The sequence below is a fragment of the Propithecus coquereli genome, unplaced genomic scaffold (assembly GCF_000956105.1).
Source record: "Propithecus coquereli isolate 6110/MARCELLA unplaced genomic scaffold, Pcoq_1.0 Scaffold214, whole genome shotgun sequence".
Taxonomy (NCBI): Eukaryota; Metazoa; Chordata; class Mammalia; order Primates; family Indriidae; genus Propithecus; species Propithecus coquereli.
The window spans coordinates 6,157,562-6,179,724 of record NW_012146523.1 but is presented as its reverse complement, the minus strand read 5'-3'; the positions used below and the strand labels follow the sequence as shown (position 1 = coordinate 6,179,724).

The window sequence follows — 22,163 nt, the reverse complement described above, 5'->3', positions numbered from 1 at the left end:
TTATTGACAGGATTGGGACAGAAGATCAGAAAATTTTCTCTTATATTTTTTAGTAGATATTGGTGAGAAAAAGTGAACTTGAAGTAATCACATACAAATAATAACAAGGGAAATGTTCTATAGGCAGACAAAAGACAAAATGAAGAAGGTAGGAAATGCTTAAATCCTAAAGTTAAAAACGGAAACCCAAAGACAGAAATTAAAATTATCTTTTCTGTAGAAGCCAAAAGAGTGTAAAATAATTCTGCTGAATCTAGGACTAATATGTTTCTGTGCCAAACCTGACTGAGGCAGCAAGAGGATTAACAATGTAAATAAAACAGCTTGATAAGAACTTTCTGAATGAACTGGTGGCAAAGGTCAAGGGGAGAAGATCTTGGCGCTATTGATAAAGGACTTCATTAAGCTATCAGGGGAAAAGGGTATAAATATTTATTCGAATGACACTTCAAATCAATGTAAAGGTTAATGAATCCATCCTGCTGATGGTGCAGGGCACTCCAACCCTAATGCCCTGCAAGGACAGAACCTGCAGGAAATTTGGGAAAAGAGAAACCTTTGAGAAGACTATAGCTGTGTTTTCAAATTATTTTAATTAGAAAAAAATAGGTCTAATTGTGAGCTGTAGAATTAATTGTAACAACCAACAGGATGTTTGGTGTTCCAACACATTTATTTTGTATTCCTTTTGTTTCTTTTAATTTCCATAGGCCATTACTTTTTTTAAAATTCAATCTGGAGAAAGTAGCAATGGAAAGTAGAAAGCAGAATGGAAAGATAATTTAATCTTTATGAAAAAGAAAAGGGTTCTTATGCTTTTGAACATTGTCCTTCATCCCAAAGAAAGCTTTGGGGATTTAAATGTTTTAAAATTTATGAAAAGAAATATATTTTGCAAAATATTTCTGTGTGGAACCATCATAGTTGGAGGTTTCTTCATTCATTCTACAGTCATTTACTAATCAAGTGCATTATTAAGAGAGAATTAAGACAGTATTAAGAAATCTCGCTAGAATAATATGCTTAACTATTTTTTAATTAAATTCAATGTGTCTATATTAAGCATCCTATGTTCCAATGCTAGGTGTTAGAGGAAATACAAAGATAAAAAAGGTATAATTCTGCCATCCAGTGGGATAAGGTAAGTATACAGCAGTTGTTAAATGAGATTACATATTACAAATAGACACCTAGTGTAAGAGAAAACAATTCAGTGCAGTGCAGTAAGAGTTAAGGGAAGAGGAGATGGAAATCAGGAAAATTTGCATGAAAAGTGTTGTATTTATATCTGATCAGAAAGGAGGGTACCAGAAGGGGATTCTGTATTTGGGAAATGAGGGTAGAAGAAAGGGGTTCTAGGCCCTATTAACCAGAGATGCAAAGATATACTGAGAACCCATTACATGAAGTTTGGGATCATACAAATTTTTGTAATTTTACCTAAAATAGTGACACTCTGCATTAACATAGCCAGCCTGGTCCTAAAAAAAATATGACAGTGTTTATGAATCTGGAGGTCACCAGAGCAAATTCCAAATAAATATTTATCCGATGCTATACTCTTTCCAATCATACCCCCAAATTGTCAAGCTCCAACACTGGCACTTAGAATTTATTGGATACCATTCTTGAATGAGATACAGCAATTGTACATAAGGCTCAAAATGGAAGAACAGTCTTTACCTACTTATACAGGAGGTATGTCATATATAGACCATGTACCAGATAATGCTCATCAATGATATAGTTCATAGACTTCAAGAGTTAAATTATATTTCCAGCCTAGAAAGTGGATATTGATGAAATGATTCTCATGATGCTAGTAAGTGCTACTAATCATGCTACTAATACTATCTACCATTTCCTGCCAGAAGTCTTTGTGGAGCTGTATAAAATCTCTGAGTTAATTCTAGCAACACTTTTGTAAAGCAGACATTATTAACATCTAATGGAATCATGTTCCATGAGGAATCCTGCAAGAGACTAAATTACTTGCCCAAGTTTAAAAGCAAGGAAGAGACAGTATGAAAACTCACACCAAAGGCAAAGATGGTCTTCTCTGCAGTATTAATATATGTTCTCCCAACAATTAAATTTATAGAGGGAAAAGAGGATTCCAGCCATAGGTTCTCATAGAAAGCATATCATAAGCTGGATGGATGTTGCTCTTTTCTTTAACATCATATAGGTGCAGCAAAGTTGCAAAACACTTGTTTTGGGGATGAGAGAAATGAAGAGGCTGTCAAAGGAGGTAAACAAATATTAAATTGTGTCCTTTCAAAATAAATTACAGGATACATTTCTTTTAAATTCTTTCATCTATTACATGGATTAATTCTGTTAAAATTATAACTAGTTACTAAGAATAATGAGAGAATTACTTTCCTTAGAGATATTTCAAATTGGGTCAAGATGAAATAAGCTTAAAGAAATCATGCTTATGTGACTCTACCATAGGAGACTTTACCATTTCTAAAAAAAAAAAAAAAAAAGATTTTGTACGAACACTAATAGCAAACAATGTTCAATTAGTTACATGTTAGTGTTTAAATTATTATTATTAATATTACTATTATCATTTACTACAATTGGCAAACCTAGAAGCTCATACTTAAGATGGATCCCACATGGCGAACAGCACTCAATGGTGAAGCCCAGCTGTAAGATGGACACTCTATGAAATTAGCAGCAACCAAAAGAAGCAACACAGAACAGTTCTTATAATGATAACATAACTCGCATGTCATATCTGTAGCTGGCTTTCTGGCTCTTAGATATTAGTCTTAAATTCTCCCTAAATTCTGGCAGACTTAACACATGCACTCACAAATTCACACAGTCCCATTCCTACAATTCCAGTATACTGCAAATACTATTTAAACACATCCTTTTAATAAAACATTCATATATTCTGTCAAACAGTATGCTATTTGCTAATAAAATGATAATGCAAATGTTTAGAAGAATAATCATTGTCTCCGCATTTGAGAAAAAAAAAAAAAACACTCACTATAAAGTACCTGAATGCTTGTTTACAAAAAATAGTGATATGACTCATTTGATTAAAATGTATTTTTAAATTCCTCCATTTCAACTAGCTTTCTAGAACACACATAGGTTCCCAAAATAAGATGAAAAAAAATGAAAAGATATTTTAAACTTCACTGTTATCCTGATTATCTTTCTGACTTGGTCTTTTCTAGTTCTAGGAAGATGAAAGGGCTTGAACTTTGTATCAGAAGCTTTCAAGGTTTATTTGTTTGTTTTTTGTATTTATCTCAGGACCGTTTTAACTCTCAAAAATTATTGAAGACCCAAAGGACTTTTGTTTATATAGGTTATATTTATCGATATTTACCATTGAAAAATAAAACTGAAAAATTTTTAAATGTTTCCTTATTAATCTATTTTAAAATAACAATGATAGAACCGTTACATAATAACATAAATAATATACTTATTTTCAAAAAACTATTCAAAAAAAATAAAGAGTGACCTTGTCATTCTGGCTTGATAGAAGACAGATAGATTTTCAGATTTGCTTCTGCATTCAATTTTGCCTTATCACAAATCACGTAGCCTCTGGGAAACCCACTCTACACTCATGAGAGAATCAGAATGAAAAAAGCAAACAGGCAAATAATATATTAATATTATTATAAAAATATTCTTGACCTTGCAGACCACCAGAAGGGATCTCAAGTACCTCCAGGGGTCGCTGGAACACCATACGTCTCAAATTCACTGTACCATCTTAAAATGGTTGCATGTAAAACTAGGTTAGTTTTAATATTTGACTTCAATGTTCTTGTGTATTTTGTTAAGATTTTTTGTATTAAAACTCCATTATCTTATATATTGGTAGAAATTTGATTGTTTCGAATGGACCTTTATTAAGACATACGGTGATTAGCTAAATTCTACTATCAACCAGTGATCTGCTCACTCACCGGAGACCCGATCACGATTTTATCTACCATTACGCAGGCCTACCAACAATCAAATGGTGTATGCCTTTTACAGAGAGGCCTGTTACCTATCAATGAGTGCGACCTTACTTAGAGTGTGCCTAGTAAGTCTATCTCCACTGAAGTCAGGGAATTGGAGGAGTTTTATACTCGCTTTTGAGTTCCCCCTCTAACTAACCTGAGGGATTCCGTTTACTCAAGAGTACCTTTTACAGATGAGATTGTAAAGCTCAAAATATTAATGAAAATAATAGATCACAGAATAATGAATTTAATGCCTATATGAACTTATCCTGTCTTACTTTGAGTTCAGACCTTAGAGCAGACCTTGAAGCAGACCTTATAAGACTTAAGACCTTAAAAGACCTTGAAGCAGACCTTAAAACGAAGTTGCCTGTGAAAATGAATTATTAGGAAGTACTTCCAGGAAAAGTCAGTAGGGGAAGGTGAGTTGACATTGTGAAGTGAAGGAGCCAAGCAAGAGTGTGGTATTAAGCAGAGACCCGCAAGGTATAACTGGGCTGCATCCTTCAGGGAAGCTGTGGAGACTGTATAGGTTACACATAGGGTGTGCTCATCAGCAGCAAAAGAACTGAGACAGTGACACCTGTCAGTCGTTGTTTATGGGCTGCCCCAAGCAGAAGTATGTAAATTGCCAGGCCCTTCTGACACTCATTGCTCATAAGCAAAACAGGCTCCTGCAGCCTGAGGCAGTCCACCTAGGGAGAGAGATGCAGGTGCAGGCTGATGGCAGAGGGGCAAATGCCCTGGGAGCACTAATGTCTGCTCTAATACCAAACAGCTAGAAATCAACTTATATTGTTGAGTTGTTTTTCTTCAGGGCACCTCAGTGACTTAACTAGTGCAATTGTTTGATAAACCTCTGATCCAAAATAAGTTGCACTCTAAGTTCAAGAGAAAATGGTGATGTTTTCATATTTAAAGCCTTCCAATCTTACTACAGGGGTAATATATCTTTGGCTGAGAAACACAACTTTGAAAATTCTCTTAAAATTTTTTTAAAATCATTTCAATCATAAGACTTATCTATCTTTGTTAATACATAGTAAGTATCCATATTTCCCGCCCTTGAATTTTTAATACGTGTCTCAAAACTAAGCTTTCAAATGAAACAACCATTTAAAACGTTAGGACACTCCTTATTTCATGGGGCAGTGAGTTGGGGTGGGGGCAACATCTATGCTTTACATATAATCATCTAAAACTTAAAGACGATTATAACCTCGATGGGTTCCATTTTGTTATTCTAAGCCCTAATAATTTTTCAATAATAGGCATTATTGAAAGCAAGTATTAGGGTTGAGTCCTAAGAGATACACATTTGCCTGAATTCAGATTTGCAATTGGTATACTTTTAATGGCTTATAATATGGTACCAGATGGTTTAAGTTAATATTTTATTTCTTTAGGTCAAAACAATGTGCTCTGAGATGTAAGAACCACCAAAGGCTCTCCTTTTGGATGTTTAACAGTTTTTTATTCTAATATATCCTTATGAGAAGGTATAAAGAAACTGTGAAGTTAAAATAATTAACAGGATAGTATTTTCCTGTTCAACATACAAGCAAACTAACTAAATGATGCTGACAAAGATTCTCTGCTTGGCCTAACTGTAGTCAGCCTTCTGAACCTTTTCCTAGGCCCATTGTGGACTTTTTTGTAAAATCCAGTTTTAGCAAAAGAACTCAGCTAAGTCAGGTTAGCTAGAAGCTTGCATCCTCGATATCTGATTATCCTCAATTTCTGATCAGGTTCCTCATCCTCCACCATCCCGCAGGTGATGTCTGAACACCCTGGCCTGTCATTAGCAAGAATCCTGTTAGGTCAGTTTAACCAGAATTTCTCTTGCCCCTGATGTTTCCTCTTAGTAATTTTCCATCCACTGACACCTGTGCTGCTATTTGGCTATCAATTCTCATTTGCCCATGCTGTATTTAGAGTTGGGCTTAATCTCTCTCCCCCACTGCAAGATCTCATTGCAGTGGTCCCTGTACCTACTGCCATGGTACGAAATAGAGTCTTTCTTGCTATGCCTTAACAATTATTACTGAATAATTTTTTCTTTAATAATACTCATGAAGAAGGTAAAAATTAGGAGAAACTTTGAGAGTTCTTCAGAGGCTATTTAATAATGTAATATAGAAATAGTTTGGATGATGTTCAGCTAAAACAAGTTCTGTACTAGTATATTAGTTTCTGTTGCTGCTGTAACAAATTATCAAAAACTTAGAGGCATAAAATCACACAAATTTTTTGTCTTACAGTTCTGTAGGTCAGAAGTCTGAAACAAATCCCACGGAGTTAAAATCAAGGTGTCAACAGGGCTGACTTTATTTCTGGAAGATCTAGGGGATGATTCAATTTCTTCCCTTTTTCACTTCCAAAGGCTGCCAATATTCCTCCAATTTCAAGGCCAACAGTGGTGGCTCACGTCCTTCTCACATTGCATCACTCTGACCTCTTCTTCTGCCTTTCTTCTCCACTTTTAAGAATGCTTGTGATTACACTGGGCACACCCAGGTAATCCATGATAATTTCCCTACTTTAAGGTCAGTTTACTAGCAACTTTAATTCCAGCTGCAACCTTAATTCCTTTTTCCCACTTAACCTAACATATCTATAGGTTCTGGGGATTAGGACTTAGAGATCTTTGGAAGACTATTATTCTGCCTACCACAACTAGATATTTACTTATTTATTTAACAAATGATCATTAGTATTGTTCTGTGCCAGTCATTGGATTAGATGCTTGAAACAAACAGCAAGGTACAATCCTTGTATTTAAAGAGTTTGTAGAATAATCGTTTGAGGAAAATGAGAGAGATAAACATCAAAGTCCTTTCTTAGAAAAACCCGCAATCTAATGGGACAAATGTGTCTTTGAAATTCATGAGGTCTAGAAAAAGCCATAATCATATCAATTTCCTATGAAAGATTTGGTTTTTTATACTGAAAAATGACTAAAATAATAGTCACATAATTGATTCATCATGCAGGGCTTAAAGACATAAGAAATCAGAGGAAGTAGCTAATAAGATAAACAAATGATGACTGGTTCAGAGCTTGCCTAATGAATGTTTTCATTCATATTCTTCTTAAAATATTTTAAGTTTTTCAGGCTTTTCATTCTAAAAAATTATATAAATAATGAGTTGTGTGTATGGCAGGCTTTTTGACAGTTACTGGGAGAGAGTAGCCAGTATTTAATTCAGAATACTATCGTTTATTTAAAAGTTGGTCAGAATGTGTTTTTAAATCAATTCTATTAAATGAAATTCTAAACTCTGAAATGCACTAAGCACTTCATTATTCAGTTTTGTTTCCATGGCTTGTGTCTTAATTGGTCTTAAGCCACTCAACTCTCTTTGCTTGCTAATAGGACTCATTGGAACAGACACTAAATTGTTTAACTATTTATTAGTGATACTGACAGAAAGCAAAGCCCAACATGGTCTTAGAAATAAAATTAAGGTTTTATCATTTATTTTGGAAGATTTTAGTGTGAAATCTTCAGTTCAGAAATTTGTGCAGACCTGAATGGAGTTACTATTTTAGAAATTGTAATGAAGATAGTTCATGATTTTGGAGATGTATAGAAAACCTCTGCCTCCCTTTTCTCTAGCCCATGAAATTATGACTACTTTAAGTGATTGGATTCTGGAACCAAATCCATACTCCAGACAAATTCTGCCATTACTCATTGATGCTTTACACATAACTATAGAAAAGATATGGCCAAAAATGCATTAACTATATCCTATTGATAAAAAACAATAGATTATATTATGTTATATGATAAAATTATAAAAGTAATAATAAGCCAATGTAGTACTTTCTCTAGGTAGGGAGAAGCAACAACATTATGTCAAAAGGGACAAAAGTATAGACCAGGAAACTCTCTTTTTTGTTTAGTCTCAAGATTTTTATGTGAAGAAGAACAAAAGGAAGTGAAAGGTTAGCATAATCATAGTGCTTAACTAGCTTCAGTGGTAAAAAGTCAAGATAGAAACATTATTGCAATATAATTAGGCAAGACGATTTGCCATGTCAGAAAACAGAATTCATCATTGCATTTCACTGTCCAAGAATGAGTTCTTTAAAGAAATAACAATTAGGCCTCCAGTATAATACCTTGAAAAGCAGTCTTGGAAAAATAAGGCTTTTAAAAAAGTAACTGGAATCTCGCTCAAGTAAGTTTCTTATTCTTGCAAACCTCTCTCTCTCTTTTCTGCTCTATTTACATACACATATGCTGTAGAGAATGCTTATCCATTTTTTTTAATTTAAGGATTCTTCCCCAATGTTTTCCCCAAGTTGGTTGCATGCTTGTTTAGCCAGAGCTATGAATCCCTCACACAGCCTCAGGAAGTTTATTAAAAGCAAATGTAAGTATGAGGATTACCCAATTCATGGAGTTGTACAGCTCCAAAGAATATTTACCGAGAAATTACACTGAGCTAAGCACACAGCCCTTACAGCTACAAAAATGACAAAGACCCTGGTTTGGAAAACTCAGAATCAGGTAAATTTTTTAAAAATTACTTCACCGTTATTCACACTTTTTAACCTGCTCCTACCAAGTTTGTAACTTCAGGAGAAAATCAAGGGAAGTGTGAGATTATGTAATAAAATCTAAAATATTATTGAAAGACTTTCCCACCTTCTAATCAGAAGCCTCCAATTGTTCAGCTAAAGATCATCTTCACTTTGCCAGCCAGCCAATGGACTTCATTGTCAATATCTACTACTCTACCTTTATCCAAGACCAAAACCTTCTCTATGATGATAATTTTCAACACCTGAATCCCCCCTTCACTTTTTGGCATTTTGACTGCTCTAAAAATTTTCTATTTTCATCAGCCATTCACCTCTTTATGTTATCAATTGCTCTGAGGCCAGCCATGCTGTCATTGGCACCTTGTTCCTATCTTCTCCATGCCTCTCTTGCTAAATTTAAACTCTGGTTTACACTTGCCTACTACCACTAATATTCACCCTCATCAACTCTACTCTATGGTTTATAATCTCTGCTGTTAACAAAAAAGTCATAAAAACGGTATATTTAGATCATGAAATTCACTTTATCACTTCAGCTAGGTCTACCTTCCTCGACAGCTAGAAGTTTTGAATCAAAAAGTGTAGAGGACATTTTGTCTGGGAACGGTTCCTTGTTCTTTTTCTCAAAACGTGTCTGTGGGCTTGAACGCGAGTCCAGGGCACCCTGATCTGAAAACAGAAAGGGCTAGAGAGTTTAGGATGAAAACATCAGCTCTCCGGAGACGAAACAACAAGGAACGGGACGTGTTGAGTTGGGACAATGTGGGAACAAAGAAATTGCAGTGGGACAGTTGCCAAACAGGCTGTGTTAAAAATAAAGATGCTGCAGCAGGAAGGCACTGCAGTCTTGTACTGTCTTTGTGTGTCTGTGTCTCTTTGTCTCTGTGTTCATTCCTCATCCCTAGAAACGGGCCACGACAAGTGGCGCAGCGAGCAGGGTCTGCGTCATTCAGGACCGAGGAACCCGAGTGGAACCTCTTTGGCATATGGTAAGTGGCAGCCAACAGTAGGACCGCCAGCATTATGGGGAATTCCCCTTCAGCTGCTGAACGAGAATATCGAAAGTTTGTCCAGGGACTTTTACGTTCGGTGGGAGTGGAAGTTAAAGATACTACTTTGAAGCAATTGTTTGACTTGGTGCGGCAGCATTGCTATTGGTTTCAGTTTCAGTACCAAGTTCAGTTAAATTTGCGCAGCTGGCAACAGGTTATTAAGGCTTTTCGTGTAGCCCACTGACGAGGCGACACAATTAATTTAAAAATTTGGACTGTTTGTAGTGCTATAACCCAAGCGCTACAGTTATTGGAAACAGACTGTGAGAAAGCTGAGTCGCAGGATGGGGAGGAACTGGATGATCAAGATCCCCCTCCCCCTGAGGAGATCCCAGAGGTAACTCCTCCAGTGGATAGTCAGGAAAAGGCTGACTCTTTATCCACTAATACTGAAATAGCAGAACTTATTGCCTTATTGAAGAAGTGTTTACCCTCTATTATTACTAGCCCCACAGCCCTGACAGCACCCGTGGCTTATCCTGTCTCATTGCCACCCGCCGCTGCACGTCTGCTGGCCGGACCGTGGGGCCGCTCTGCCGGCGCTCCAGCGCCTTGGCCACCGCCTTCTCGGAGCTATGCTGGGGCTGGCCGGGCAGGCTGCGAGGGATGGGCATTTTTTTAAACCATCTGTAGAAACTTACCTGTAATTCAATTCATTTTGCCTCACTCCAGTGGTAAGAATAATACCAAATTGAAAAGATATGAATGAGTATTCTAAAAAAAAAAAAAAAAAAAAAGAAAAAGGAAAACTTTACACCCTTCTCGTTATTCAGACTCCTCTGGAATAAGCAGAATTGCAGATGGATTCAATGGAATTTTTTCTAATCATTGTTATAGTGTCTGTTCTATGAGACAGCCAGACTTAAAATATTTTGACAACATAGTCATTTCTCCGCTGCGATTGGAATTCCTTCCGATTTTGTGTTACCCCTATCCCTTTTAATGCGAGCAGGCATTGGAACTCACTCCCTAATCTCTTATCTGGCATTGTCAATATGACCTCCGATCTCCAAAATTTGGAACAAGAAATAACTGATGCTTTCCATGACAATCTCCCTGAGATGAATGAGGTGGAGATCTTTCAAGGCCTGGCTAAGGGTCTAGCCCAATTAAATCGTTTTGAACACCTTAAAACATGGTTTATATCAGTTACTAGCAATCTGTGCATTATGTTATTGGTTGTTGTTTGTTTTTTCATCGTCTATAAGCAATGATCCCAAAGAAGAATGAATAAGGAACAACAACATCATAAAATAATTACGGTACTGCAACATGTCCGAACACAGCATCCTGTGCCTTAAAACAAAACAAAAAAGGGAGAAGATGTAGAGGACATTTTGTCTGGGAACGGTTCCTTGTTGTTTTTCTCAGAACATGCCTGTGGGCTTGAACGCGAGTCCAGGGCGCCCTGATCTGAAAACAGAAAGGGCTAGAGAGTTTAGGATGAAAACATTGGCTCTCCAGAGATGAAACAACAAGGAACAGGACGTGTTGAGTCGGGACAGTGTGGGAACAAAGAAATTGCGGTGGGACAGTTGCCAAACAGGCTGTGTTAAAAATAAAGATGCTGCAGCAGGAAGGCACTGCAGTCTTGTACGGTCTTTGTGTGTCTGTGTCTCTTTGTCTCTGTGTTCATTCCTCGTCCCTAGAAATGGGCCACGTCAAAAAAATAGTTCCTCAACACAATTATTAGAACCTTAATTTTAATTTGCATTAGCAGAGCCTGGGACGAGATAGTTTAATTGGGACTTGATGTTAGAAAGCAGATATATTGGAAAAAGGGGAGGGAAAAATGCCAATAAGGGGTGCCTCACTGAACTTATTACCACTATGGGAAACTTCTCAAAAAACCCCGTGGAATGTGACACAGAATTGTCCCTCCAAAGGCTGAGAGGCTCAATGTTATCCAGTGATTCCCATACCCCATTAATTGAGGGTCATCCCAAGGGGTGATAACTCCCCTAAAGGTTGAAGAAGACTTATGTGTGCATGAGCAAGCTTTTACAGATTTCGTCTTGAAGTGGAAAAGTGAAGAAATGAGGGGGACACCTGAGGTGAGATGCTTCCAGGGTGCATGGAGACTGCCGTGTCATCTGCCGCTGAAATCACAGGTGGGCAGAGTGGATAAGCATTGGGCACAAAACTCATTCCAATTATTTCTATTCTCCTGAAGATGAATCCTTGCCCCTTCTCTATGTAGCTTCTCATTATCCAGATTTAGAAATATAATCAGCCCTGCTATTTTTCTCCTATATCTAATCAGTTATCAACATATAACATGGTCACTTTCACAATATCAGATGTGGCTCCATAGAAAGGTTGAGAAATGATTGACCAACAAATTTTCATAGAATTCATGCAAATTCTAGGACTCCATTGACCACAAAGGTGTCCAGCTGCTCTGTGAAGATCACTAATATTGTAAAGGTGTTTGTTTCATCATGAAGCAGCTATGTGTTTGATATGCAGAAATACTCTAGAAGGCATAATTAACATTAAAAATGAGAAGCTTCACAGAAAGTAACTCCTAAGTATTGCGAAAATCCTCTTACTAATGAGAAATCTAAACTACTACCCAATTGAGGATTCACAAAGTCTTTTTTGTAAATGATGTTTTAGTTTCACAAAGATGAAACACTTAGAGTGGGGCAAGGCTTCACCGGAGCAGACAATAAAGACATATTTTTGCCAGACTACCAGGGGTGGGGAACCTTCAGCCTTAAGGCATGCGCCATAGCATTTTTCTATTTGTTACCTCTTTCTCAACTACAGTTGTATGTGTGGACTTAATAGACTGGTACTACTGGGAAGACACGGATTTGTGAGTCTCTGCAACATTTCCCACTGATAAAAATTTGTAAATCTATTGCTTAAATGTTCAGATTTTTGAACCATGTCTTTTAATACAAATTGCATTTAAATATGTTGTCAATATTTTACTGTAACAGAAATGTTAAATTTCAACAAAAATTTATCTTTGTTCAAAAAAATATATCATACTGTAATTTTTTTCCTCGCGTGCTTTCATGAAGTATTCATATATACACACAACCATACACATTTTTTATTTACATAAGAACACAACAGTAAATTTACTATATCAAAGCACCAAAAAGGAATACAAGTTTTATTTTATTTATTGGAAAAATGATTCCTCTAATACTTATTTGTCCAAATATCTGTTGGTCACAAGATTTGTTAAAATTAAATATGGTGAGCTCTCTCTCTCTCTCTCTCTCTCTCTCTCAAACTTTCCCTATTTCTTAAAGAGTTCAATTAGGATTAGAAACAATTATCTAAAGAGTAAAGAAAATTATACCAGAAGTAGGTTATTCCATTTTCTTCTGGAAAGACTGCTCCACTGATAGGAACACGTGCTTACAGGCAAAAGTCTAGTTTGAGAGCAAAACATGATTTATTTTTTTTACAACCAGCTGCATGTTCTGTTCATCAATACATGTCCTTACACGTGGAAGCCTTTTCTGCATGGTGCGTCACTCTGCTCTGGGGGCTCTTTGAAAGTGAGCCTTTCAAGTTCATACCCCACAGATCCCTGAAGTGTCTGGGAACTAACCCTTTGCTTTTGCCAGAGGTTTGAAAATGGAACGCTTTGGGGCTGCACAACATGGCTGTGCAATTCATTACTGGACAAAGAAATGTCTGGGGTTAGGCAGGCAAGCAACTAATGATCCTTCATTTTGTCCAGAAAACATCAAGATCGATATATAGTACATGCAACATTTATGGAACGCTGTACTTTCTTTTCCCTCTAGGGGAGGAAGAGAACGCCGGATGATCTCTTTCTGCTGATGGCTACAACACTCAAATGATCAATGCTTTTTATCAAATGCCTTGGCCTCTCCTTCCCATTTGCTCGTAGCAACATTAATCCTGATCTTTGTTAATTTCTCATATACTAGTATTCAATAATTTGATTTTTGGCATGTATATCTAGCTTCATTGATCCAGGTAACCAAAGTCTGGGGATAACATTATAATCTAGAGTGAACAGAGATAGTTCAGGGATGCACTAATGGGCCTTAATTATCCATGATGCATTCATGAAAAAATAGACCTTTATGAATAAAAAAGGGAAGCCCAGGGAGGGAGAGCATGATCTAAAAGAAAATATCTACAAAATTCCTTTCCAACTCACATAATCTGTCAGGAATTAGAACCCAATACCAACACGGATCATATTTAATGAGCAAATTATTTGCACAATGACTCAAATAAAAATTGGGGCAGCGACACAAATGTGGTCAATGTTGTATGTCCTTGTAAATGTCCTTAATGATGATGTTTTTAGAATTTGAAATTCAGAGTCAAAGTTTTAGGATAAAGTAAATTTTTTTTTCTTGTTCTTTTATAGAAATTACACAATAGGAGATTTGGAAACTAGATGATCACCTCGGGAAAATAATTAGCATTACCTCTCCTTCAAGAGTAATGTTTATAGTCAAGAGTGACAGAAATTGAAACGGCACTATATTTGCCCAAACGCATACACATTTCCCCAAGTTAGCCCTCAATAGAGAAGTCAGCAATGTGTATATGGCACTAATTGTTCTGTACTTGCTTAGAGTAAGATTAAAAGCAGGGCCGTAGTATGAGGAGAAGATGTTTGGTTTACTATTAAACCTTTCACTAGCTTTCTTGGGGCATGAGGATCTCAGATCCTTATTGGATCGCTGCAGCTCCCTCATTCACACGACCTAAAGGGATGCCTTGAAACCATCAACGGGCCATTCTACAAAGCCACAAACTCTTAAATTCAAAGAGGCTTAATCTTGACAATGCGGAACACTGAGATTTTTTTCAAATTTTTGAATTCTATTTTAGTTGTCTGTGGGTCAGATTAATTACAGTTGGTTTTAGTTAGTACATTCACAAGCAAGGACAAGCTTTAGAGTATTGAAATACTTTAGAGAACTTTTCAATACTTTAGAGTATCGAAAAAGGTCAGGAAATTGATCACTTTTTTAAAAAAATGACCACGATATCTGATGTCTGGGCTCATAGTGATATCCTACTCTCTGTCTTAAAGATGGGATAGAATATTGGATTAAGATATGATTTCTGAAAGATTTCCATCTATCCCCAAGAAATAAGCAATGAAGACCAATAAAGGCAGACAACATATACCCAAATTTTACCATACTTGTCATGGCTTAGTAATTAAACCCAATGAGGGCATATTACTACTTTAGCTTTCGAAATATCTGTATCTTGTATTACATTCTCTTTTATTCCACATCAAATTTAAGTATCAAAGGTTAAATGTCTTCGGTTAGCATTTGAGGCCTTTATTATCTTCTATTTAACTTCCAAAGTGATGTATAAAAAAGCAAATTCAAGTACTGATGATGATCAATATTATATACTTAGCTCTATTATGTTGAATGCAAATCTCAGAAGCATAAAGTTATCTCTCTTAAGAGTTTTATAACTGGCATAATTATTTTGCCTTTCTTACTCCCACAGGTAAGAATGAGAAACTTATAACCAAGTTCTTGCTATTCACAATGTTTCCATTGGGTGTAGCTATGATATTAGATAGGTTAATATCATAGCCTGCACATTCTGGAAGGATGCCCAGACATTTGGGGATTTGTAGTGACTTTCTTTGTCTTCAGCATTAAATTGTATCAGTCAGTGGTGTGTTCTATGGGGAAAACCAAATAAAATACTTTGAAATCAATCAGAGCAAGAAAGATTTCAATATGTCTTTTTACAAAAAGGAAGAAATCTGACAAATTGAGACCTGTGCTAAAACTTGAATCAACAATAATTTCTACATAGTATCCTCATTTTTGAATTTTTTATATAACAACATATTCACAACTAGTCTGAATGCTCTATATCTAGAGAGAGATAGGCATTTGTTGGATAAAGTGGGATAAATAAGAGGAAAATCCACTAACAATGCAACTCCTTTATTCAACGACAAATCTGAATAAAGTGTCTTAAAATGTCTGTTTATGCTAACCAAAAAAAAAAAAAAAAAGTATTTCTCCTAAAATGCGAGGGCAGCTTACATGCTGAGATGAAAACTGCTAACTCTTTTTTTAACAACACCATATGTCTCCAATTGGATCATAATGCAGTTAGTTCTCAAGGGAACGTTCACATGGAAGCTAACGAAATTGAGACACAGTCTTCACTCTATGTTGACTCACTGATTAACCGGTGATCTGCTACTTTGGGTTTTCCAGATCATGCAAGTGTTAGTCTGAAGCATCCCCAACATCTTCCCCAAACCAAGCGAGTCACAAAAGGACCCCTAGCTTTTTACAGGTTTTTTATTTTTTTCCTAGTTTTGTTTTTAGAGACGAGGTCTCTCTATGTTGCCCAGCTGGAGTGCAGTGACTATTCACAGGCATGATCATTGCTTTCTGCACCCTCAAACTTCTGGGCTCAAGCAATCCTCCTGTCTCAGCCGTCTGAGGAGCTGGGACTACAGGCATGCACCACCATGCCCAGCTCACACTTCCTCTTCTATATAATAACCTCAGTATATTTTAAGGAACTACAATACCCAACCCCTGAACTCTCTAGTGGATTTTAAATAGTAGATGCATTATATAGTAAACACTATTGAAATCCAGCTTAAAAAGAACAAAAAGCAAATATATAAGACTGAAGAAGTCAATTCTTTTTCCCCTGAGAATAACCATAAACAAATGAGCAACAAATAAACCAACATTCATTAGTCAGTTATTTATTCATTGTAATTTTTCTTAGTTTAGCATTTCATTCTTTAATTTTTTAAATGAATAAGATATATTTAAAATTTAGGCCAGGTGCAGTGGTTTATGACCATAATCCTAGCACTTTGGGAGGCCAAGGCAGGAGAATCACTTAAGGCCAGGGGTTTAAGACCAGCCTGACCAAGAGCAAGACCCTGTGACTATAAAAAATAGAAAAATTAGCCAGGCGTGGTGGTATGCACCTGTAGTCCCAGCTACTTAGGAGGCTGAGGCAGGAAGATTGCTGGAGCCCAGGAGTTTGAGGTCATAGGGAGTTATGATGACACCACTGCACTTTAACCAGGGCTATAGAGTGAGACCCTGTCTCAAAAACAACAAAAAAATAAAATAAAATAAAATAAATTTACATGTCTAATATTAAATACCTTCCACATATACCTCTGCCAGATTAATATCAAGGTGAGTCATTTGTAGCTTTGATGCACATGATTTTTTTTTGTTGAATATAATTCTTTTATGTTAAATGTAATTCTTGATAGCATAAAGTTATATCACTTCATGATGTGTGTAAAATTTTAAGAATTTTACCTTGGGAAACGTGAAATGCCCTGGAATAGTCTAGACTGGAGCTTCTGAAACTCTCTCTGATGAATGGACAGTATTTTTTAAAATTTCCAATGTGTCAGTAACTGGTATTTTTGTAAAATATAAAATTATGCCCTCAAATTTCATGACAGTTGAAATTGCTATAAAATTTTCTAAATGCTTACTCTTGCTATCTATATTTTTCTTGTTGCAGACTGGTAAGAAACTTTTGGGGCCTGGCATCAACCTGTGACTATAACTGCATAGATATTTTATAATTTAGAAATTGGGGTTTCAATATTAATGATAAGAGTCATTATCTTCTTTCACTTCAAGTGCATCATTCTTTGCTATGGTTTTCTTCTAATCCACTTTTGGGAATTAACAGCAGAGATTTAACAAAAGGCCAAAGAAGAATCACCAAAAAGCTTTTGAAAAAGATGAGTTGCTATATAATATTGAAAAAATATAATTCATAAAAGCAAACTTTTCCTTCCCAGTGACCAACCAAGGGCTTTACCATGTACTCATTCTAATAAGAGCAATAATCTTAGGCACTATTTAGTGGTTTATTAAAGACATATCTTACCTGGGATGCCTGGTGGTGTTTTCAGGTATTTTCCATTAAAATGTTGAATTACCACTTCACATTTTTCAGTAGACTCCATTCTGGAAAAAGAAAGTAAACAGGGGATCGTACACTGTTTTCAAGTTGTATGTATCCAAGAAAACGAACAAAAAAAGAAAAGGAGAACAAGAAAGCCATGGGAAAGCTTAATTTGAGAAATCTACCCCAACTGTCAACTGTTGTAACAACCACAATGGCCAGATCGATAGGAGAATGTCACAAACCCTTCATTGCTGAGAAAGCATCTTTCATTATATGGAATGTTGTCTTGTGGATGACTCTGTACTGAGCCCTCATCCAGAGGCATTATTTTACTTAACACGATGATATTTAGCAATTGAAAGGGCTCCATAGAGGCCAGGTGCAGTGTGGTAGCTCACACCTGTAATCTTAGCACTCTGGGAGGCTGAGGCAGAAGGATTGCTTGAGGCCAGGAGTTCGAGACCAGACTGGGCAACAGGGAGAACCCCCATCTTCTTAAAGAAAAAAAAAAAAATTTTTAAAGAAATTTCTCAATAAATGTCTGTTGAATGACTGAATTAGCAAACCTAAAAGGTAGGTCTTGTTATTGCCCTTCACATCAATGAGGGCACTGAGGCTTAGAGAGATAAACTACCTTTCTAGTAAGTGGTAGAGTTGGGATTTGAACTGATGCCTATCCAGTACTAACACCTGTACTATAACTACTAAGCTACACTGCTTGAGGGACTGCACAAAGCAAGTTGAGGAGATGTGTTTTATTTGAACAGCTTGCAGCCTAAAGGAGAGATCAGTACAGTAGTGTAGTCATCAACATCATGACATTTTATTGAAAACCCATTGCAGGAAAGAAACCCAGAGAGAGTCATCTGGAATCCTACATATTGAAGGAAGATATAAATACACAAACCCCAGTTCTTAATTTTAAATTCTGGACAATCTCTTATTTTTTTCATACTAGATATCAATATTCCTAAATTGGGGTTCTTGTGCCAAATTTTGCTCTAACAATCTAAAGAATGAAGATTTTGAGCCATACCATCATAATATCAATTCTGGCAGTATTAGTATTTGCAGCATTTTCTAAATAATGAATTACATCTGGCCTTTACTATTTTATAACATTGGGTGGGGAAGATAAAAATTAAAGGATTGGTTCTGATTAAAAGAAATTAAGTCCTACCAAGAGTACATTAGAGGCAAAAATGAACTGAAGAAACAGCACACATACACATGAAAGAATATGTATAAAATGTGTGAAATTTGTCCAAAAGGCAAAGTATAATTTTGGATTTTCTGCCATGTTTGTAATATGAGTTTTCTTGGAATGGAGCCCATTGATGAAAGTTATAAAACTTTCCTACATCTAAATTTTATGTGTGTTTTCAGGACCACATTACATGACTGTATTACATACACAGGAAACAAGATAAGGAAAAAACATGTTAATGGATGTCAAATAAGTCATATATATTTACTATAGCTACTAGAATTCAAATGTAAGGAGAATCCTAGAAGCCAGGGAAGTGCTGAGAAGAGGCATAGAAGGCAGAAAAGGCCTTTGGAGAAGTAATTAGGGTGGGGCTGAGCTGGGCAGGAGGGAGGGCCTGGGTCATGGGTACCCTGCCTGTACCTCTGTACCCTGGGTAGAGGGAACAGACCATGAGTCTCAGTGAAAGGCTCGCCCAGGAAACTCTTAGAAATAAACTGAGTGATGCAGATAGGGCATCTGTATTGCCTGGTTAACAAGTTTGAAGATGGGATCAGCAGCTGGTTCCATTGAGGAGCTGTAATTATTTTCTGGCAAATTCTTCAGTTTGTTTTCCCGTGAATCTTTCCGTATTGATATGCCTGCTTAGTTACAGAGATTTTCCATGAATGAGACCACCATGTATGTGCTCCGCCCTTAGAATATCCTTGCACTTGGTTTCAAGTTCTGCTGTCACTGTCTTGAACTTCTTAACAATTTTTAACAAAGGGATCTGTGTTGTTATCTTTCACTGGGCCCCATAATTTACATAGCTGATCCTGCTATGACAAGAAAATACTAGAAAGTAATTTTAACATTAAGACCAGTATTTATTTCATCGGATGACCTAAATTTTGAGAATAAATCAATTTGAGTCTAAGTGAAAAAAAAAAAAATCTTTGGGCTTCATAACATGTAATTTTAATAAATAATAAAAAAAAAAACAAGGATAGCATTTTGTTCACTACTTAATCACAAGTTCTCCCAAATCAGAAGATGTTCGGATAAGAAAAGAAGGATGAATTTTCCCCCATTCTAAATATTTAGGAACAGTTAAGTACAATTTTCCTAACTCTTTCAAGTTTTCTTTCCCGTGGAAACTTTTTATCATAAGTCTTCCGATTTGTTTATTTTATTTTTTTTTTTAAGTAGGAAACTTTCATTTCTAGGAACAAAAGAATTCTAACTCAACTCTGCTTTCTCTCTTCCCATAGGATCTACTATTTTCTCTTGAGGAAAATAACTTTCCCTCCTAACAGAGACATAAATGGGAGAGGAAATGTAAGCCCTTAATTACCACAGATGTTACTTTATGGAATTTTTATTCCAGGAGAGCTACAGAATGAAAAGTTTATGCCCCAGAGCCCCCTCCCTGTTCAATCTCTCTCTGGGTACTCATCTAGATAAAAGGCAGTTAAGAATCTAAAGCTTGCTTGCAAGAGTCCTACAAATCAAATCATTTCTCTTTGTCTTAAAATGATATGGAATTCTAAAGGAAGACTGAAACTAGATGGGTGTGTGTGTGTGTGTGTGTGTGTGTGTGTGTGTGTGTGTTTGTACATGCTCATGCGTATGTGTGCTTGTTGATTCTACATAATGTATTTTAGGGAATACAGAGAAGCTAAAGAAGAAAATTAGGTGGCTAACCCACTCCACCCACTTAAAATATTTTTGTCCTGGATTGAAAGCTTCAAGTTTTCTCATCTGGATTTTAGGTATGATCATCTGTCTTTTCTTAACACTGTTTTACAGCCATATCAAGCTGGATGGGGGTTGTTTCTATGAACACAAAGACAGCAGCGTAGATTGTTCACTTTGGGTTCATTCAGATTTAACTAAGTGAATGTCTGCTGTGAGCCTTTAGAGACTCTCCTCTCTGAAAGAATAAACGCAATAAAAGTCTGTTTTCTGTAGCTGCCGGCGCTTAGTGTCAAACCACGTTATGCTGCACCACCCAGCAGTGACAATTTCATTTTAATACACGGGGCACATTTTAACAAGGCAAAGCAGTCCCAGCAAAGATGGCAATATAGGAGTTGCCAAGGGGAGAAGACTCAGTGTTCCTCATGCATTTTATGTGGAAACAGAACAAAAGTGAGACCCAGAAAGCTCTGGGGGGAAGGAGACTGTATTTGAGTAGCCATCTTAGTTAGGAAGAATGTGCCCATTTTCTTCTCAAGTTTCACAATTAACTGCTCTGAAATGCCAGCTCAAGCTATCTGAAATCTGGCACACGCTTCAGTTGAAACTGACACTAGCATTATCAAGTGAGTCTGAAAAGACAGCACACCAGACACAGCTGCCTTTATGTGTTCCTTTCAGACGGGCCACTGAATCACTACAACTGCATCTATTCTTCCAAGGTGGTACCTGAACCCCCTTGTGTCTCTCGGAACAGCTCAAGTGCCAGGCCAACCATTCACCTGACAATACATTAATTAGGTTCTTACAAGGCTCCAGTCATTGTATAAAGCTTCAGGGTTTTCTGTTAGGTCTGATGTTTAAATACAAATACACATTAAAGGTCCTGTTTGACATTCTTTCTTGTCTCAGTGCCTAGGAACCTGGCTTCAGTCATTTGAAACACACCACAGAATTGTGCTGCTTCTGCTGCTGCTGCTTCTTTTAACAACAGCTACTAAGAAGTGCTAGTCTCACAGCCAATACAATTCCCACAGGCAAATTACATCAGATGAGAGACTCATCCAATATTAGTAGAATGTTCTGGGTCAGACTTAACACGCAGAGGTAGAAATGTGCTTTGCAAAACCATTTGCAGCCTATCCATCTCACCTCCACAGAATCTCACAGTTTGTGATCTTAAAGCAAGAAGCATTATTATTATCCATGCATTTAAAACAAATCTACCATATCGCTTATTGTGGTTAATTAGAGGTTTCCAGTATTGTGAAATGTTTGTGGTTTTGCAATCACAGGCTCTGTACAAATTATTGGCAACTTAGAGTATCCAATGTTGTAAACCAGTCATCCTCATTTCTGGTAAGATTTATACAGAGGGTCAACATTAAAAGATTTTTAAAATTACTAAAATATGCACTCCTTCTGACATTTTAAAAACAAATTATGTCATTTAATTCTTAATCCATTGTAACTAATGAAAGGAATAACAGTGAGTCCTAGGAACAAAGATGAATGAATGAGTTATATTTTTTTCCTTAGTTTTTGTAACTTGTTTTCTTCCTGCCAGGCGCCTGACATTCTTAGGATACAAGTGTCACAAATGCCAAATAGCGAAGTGGAGTGGCTTCTCCTCCATCCTCTTTTGCAGAAACCCAGATGTTTCAGAGATGTCTTGCTCAGTGTTACAATATATTTCTCTCAAGAAATGGAACTTTAGACAATATTTGACTAATGAAAACCCACTCCAGAGTTTTAGAATTACATAATTTCAAG

The 22,163-nt window shown here is 36.5% G+C and overlaps 1 protein-coding gene across 4 annotated transcripts in view; it reads right to left on the bottom strand.

Moving 5' to 3' along the window:
* Positions 1 to 22,163, bottom strand: part of RBMS3 (RNA binding motif, single stranded interacting protein 3) — a 725,478-nt gene that overhangs the window by 269,821 nt on the left and 433,494 nt on the right. For all 4 annotated transcript variants that reach the window (XM_012644534.1, XM_012644536.1, XM_012644535.1 and 1 more), the window contains one exon: positions 17,483 to 17,562. In XM_012644534.1, coding sequence (XP_012499988.1) covers positions 17,483 to 17,562 — 80 coding nt within the window. The remainder of the gene's footprint in view (positions 1 to 17,482; positions 17,563 to 22,163) is intronic.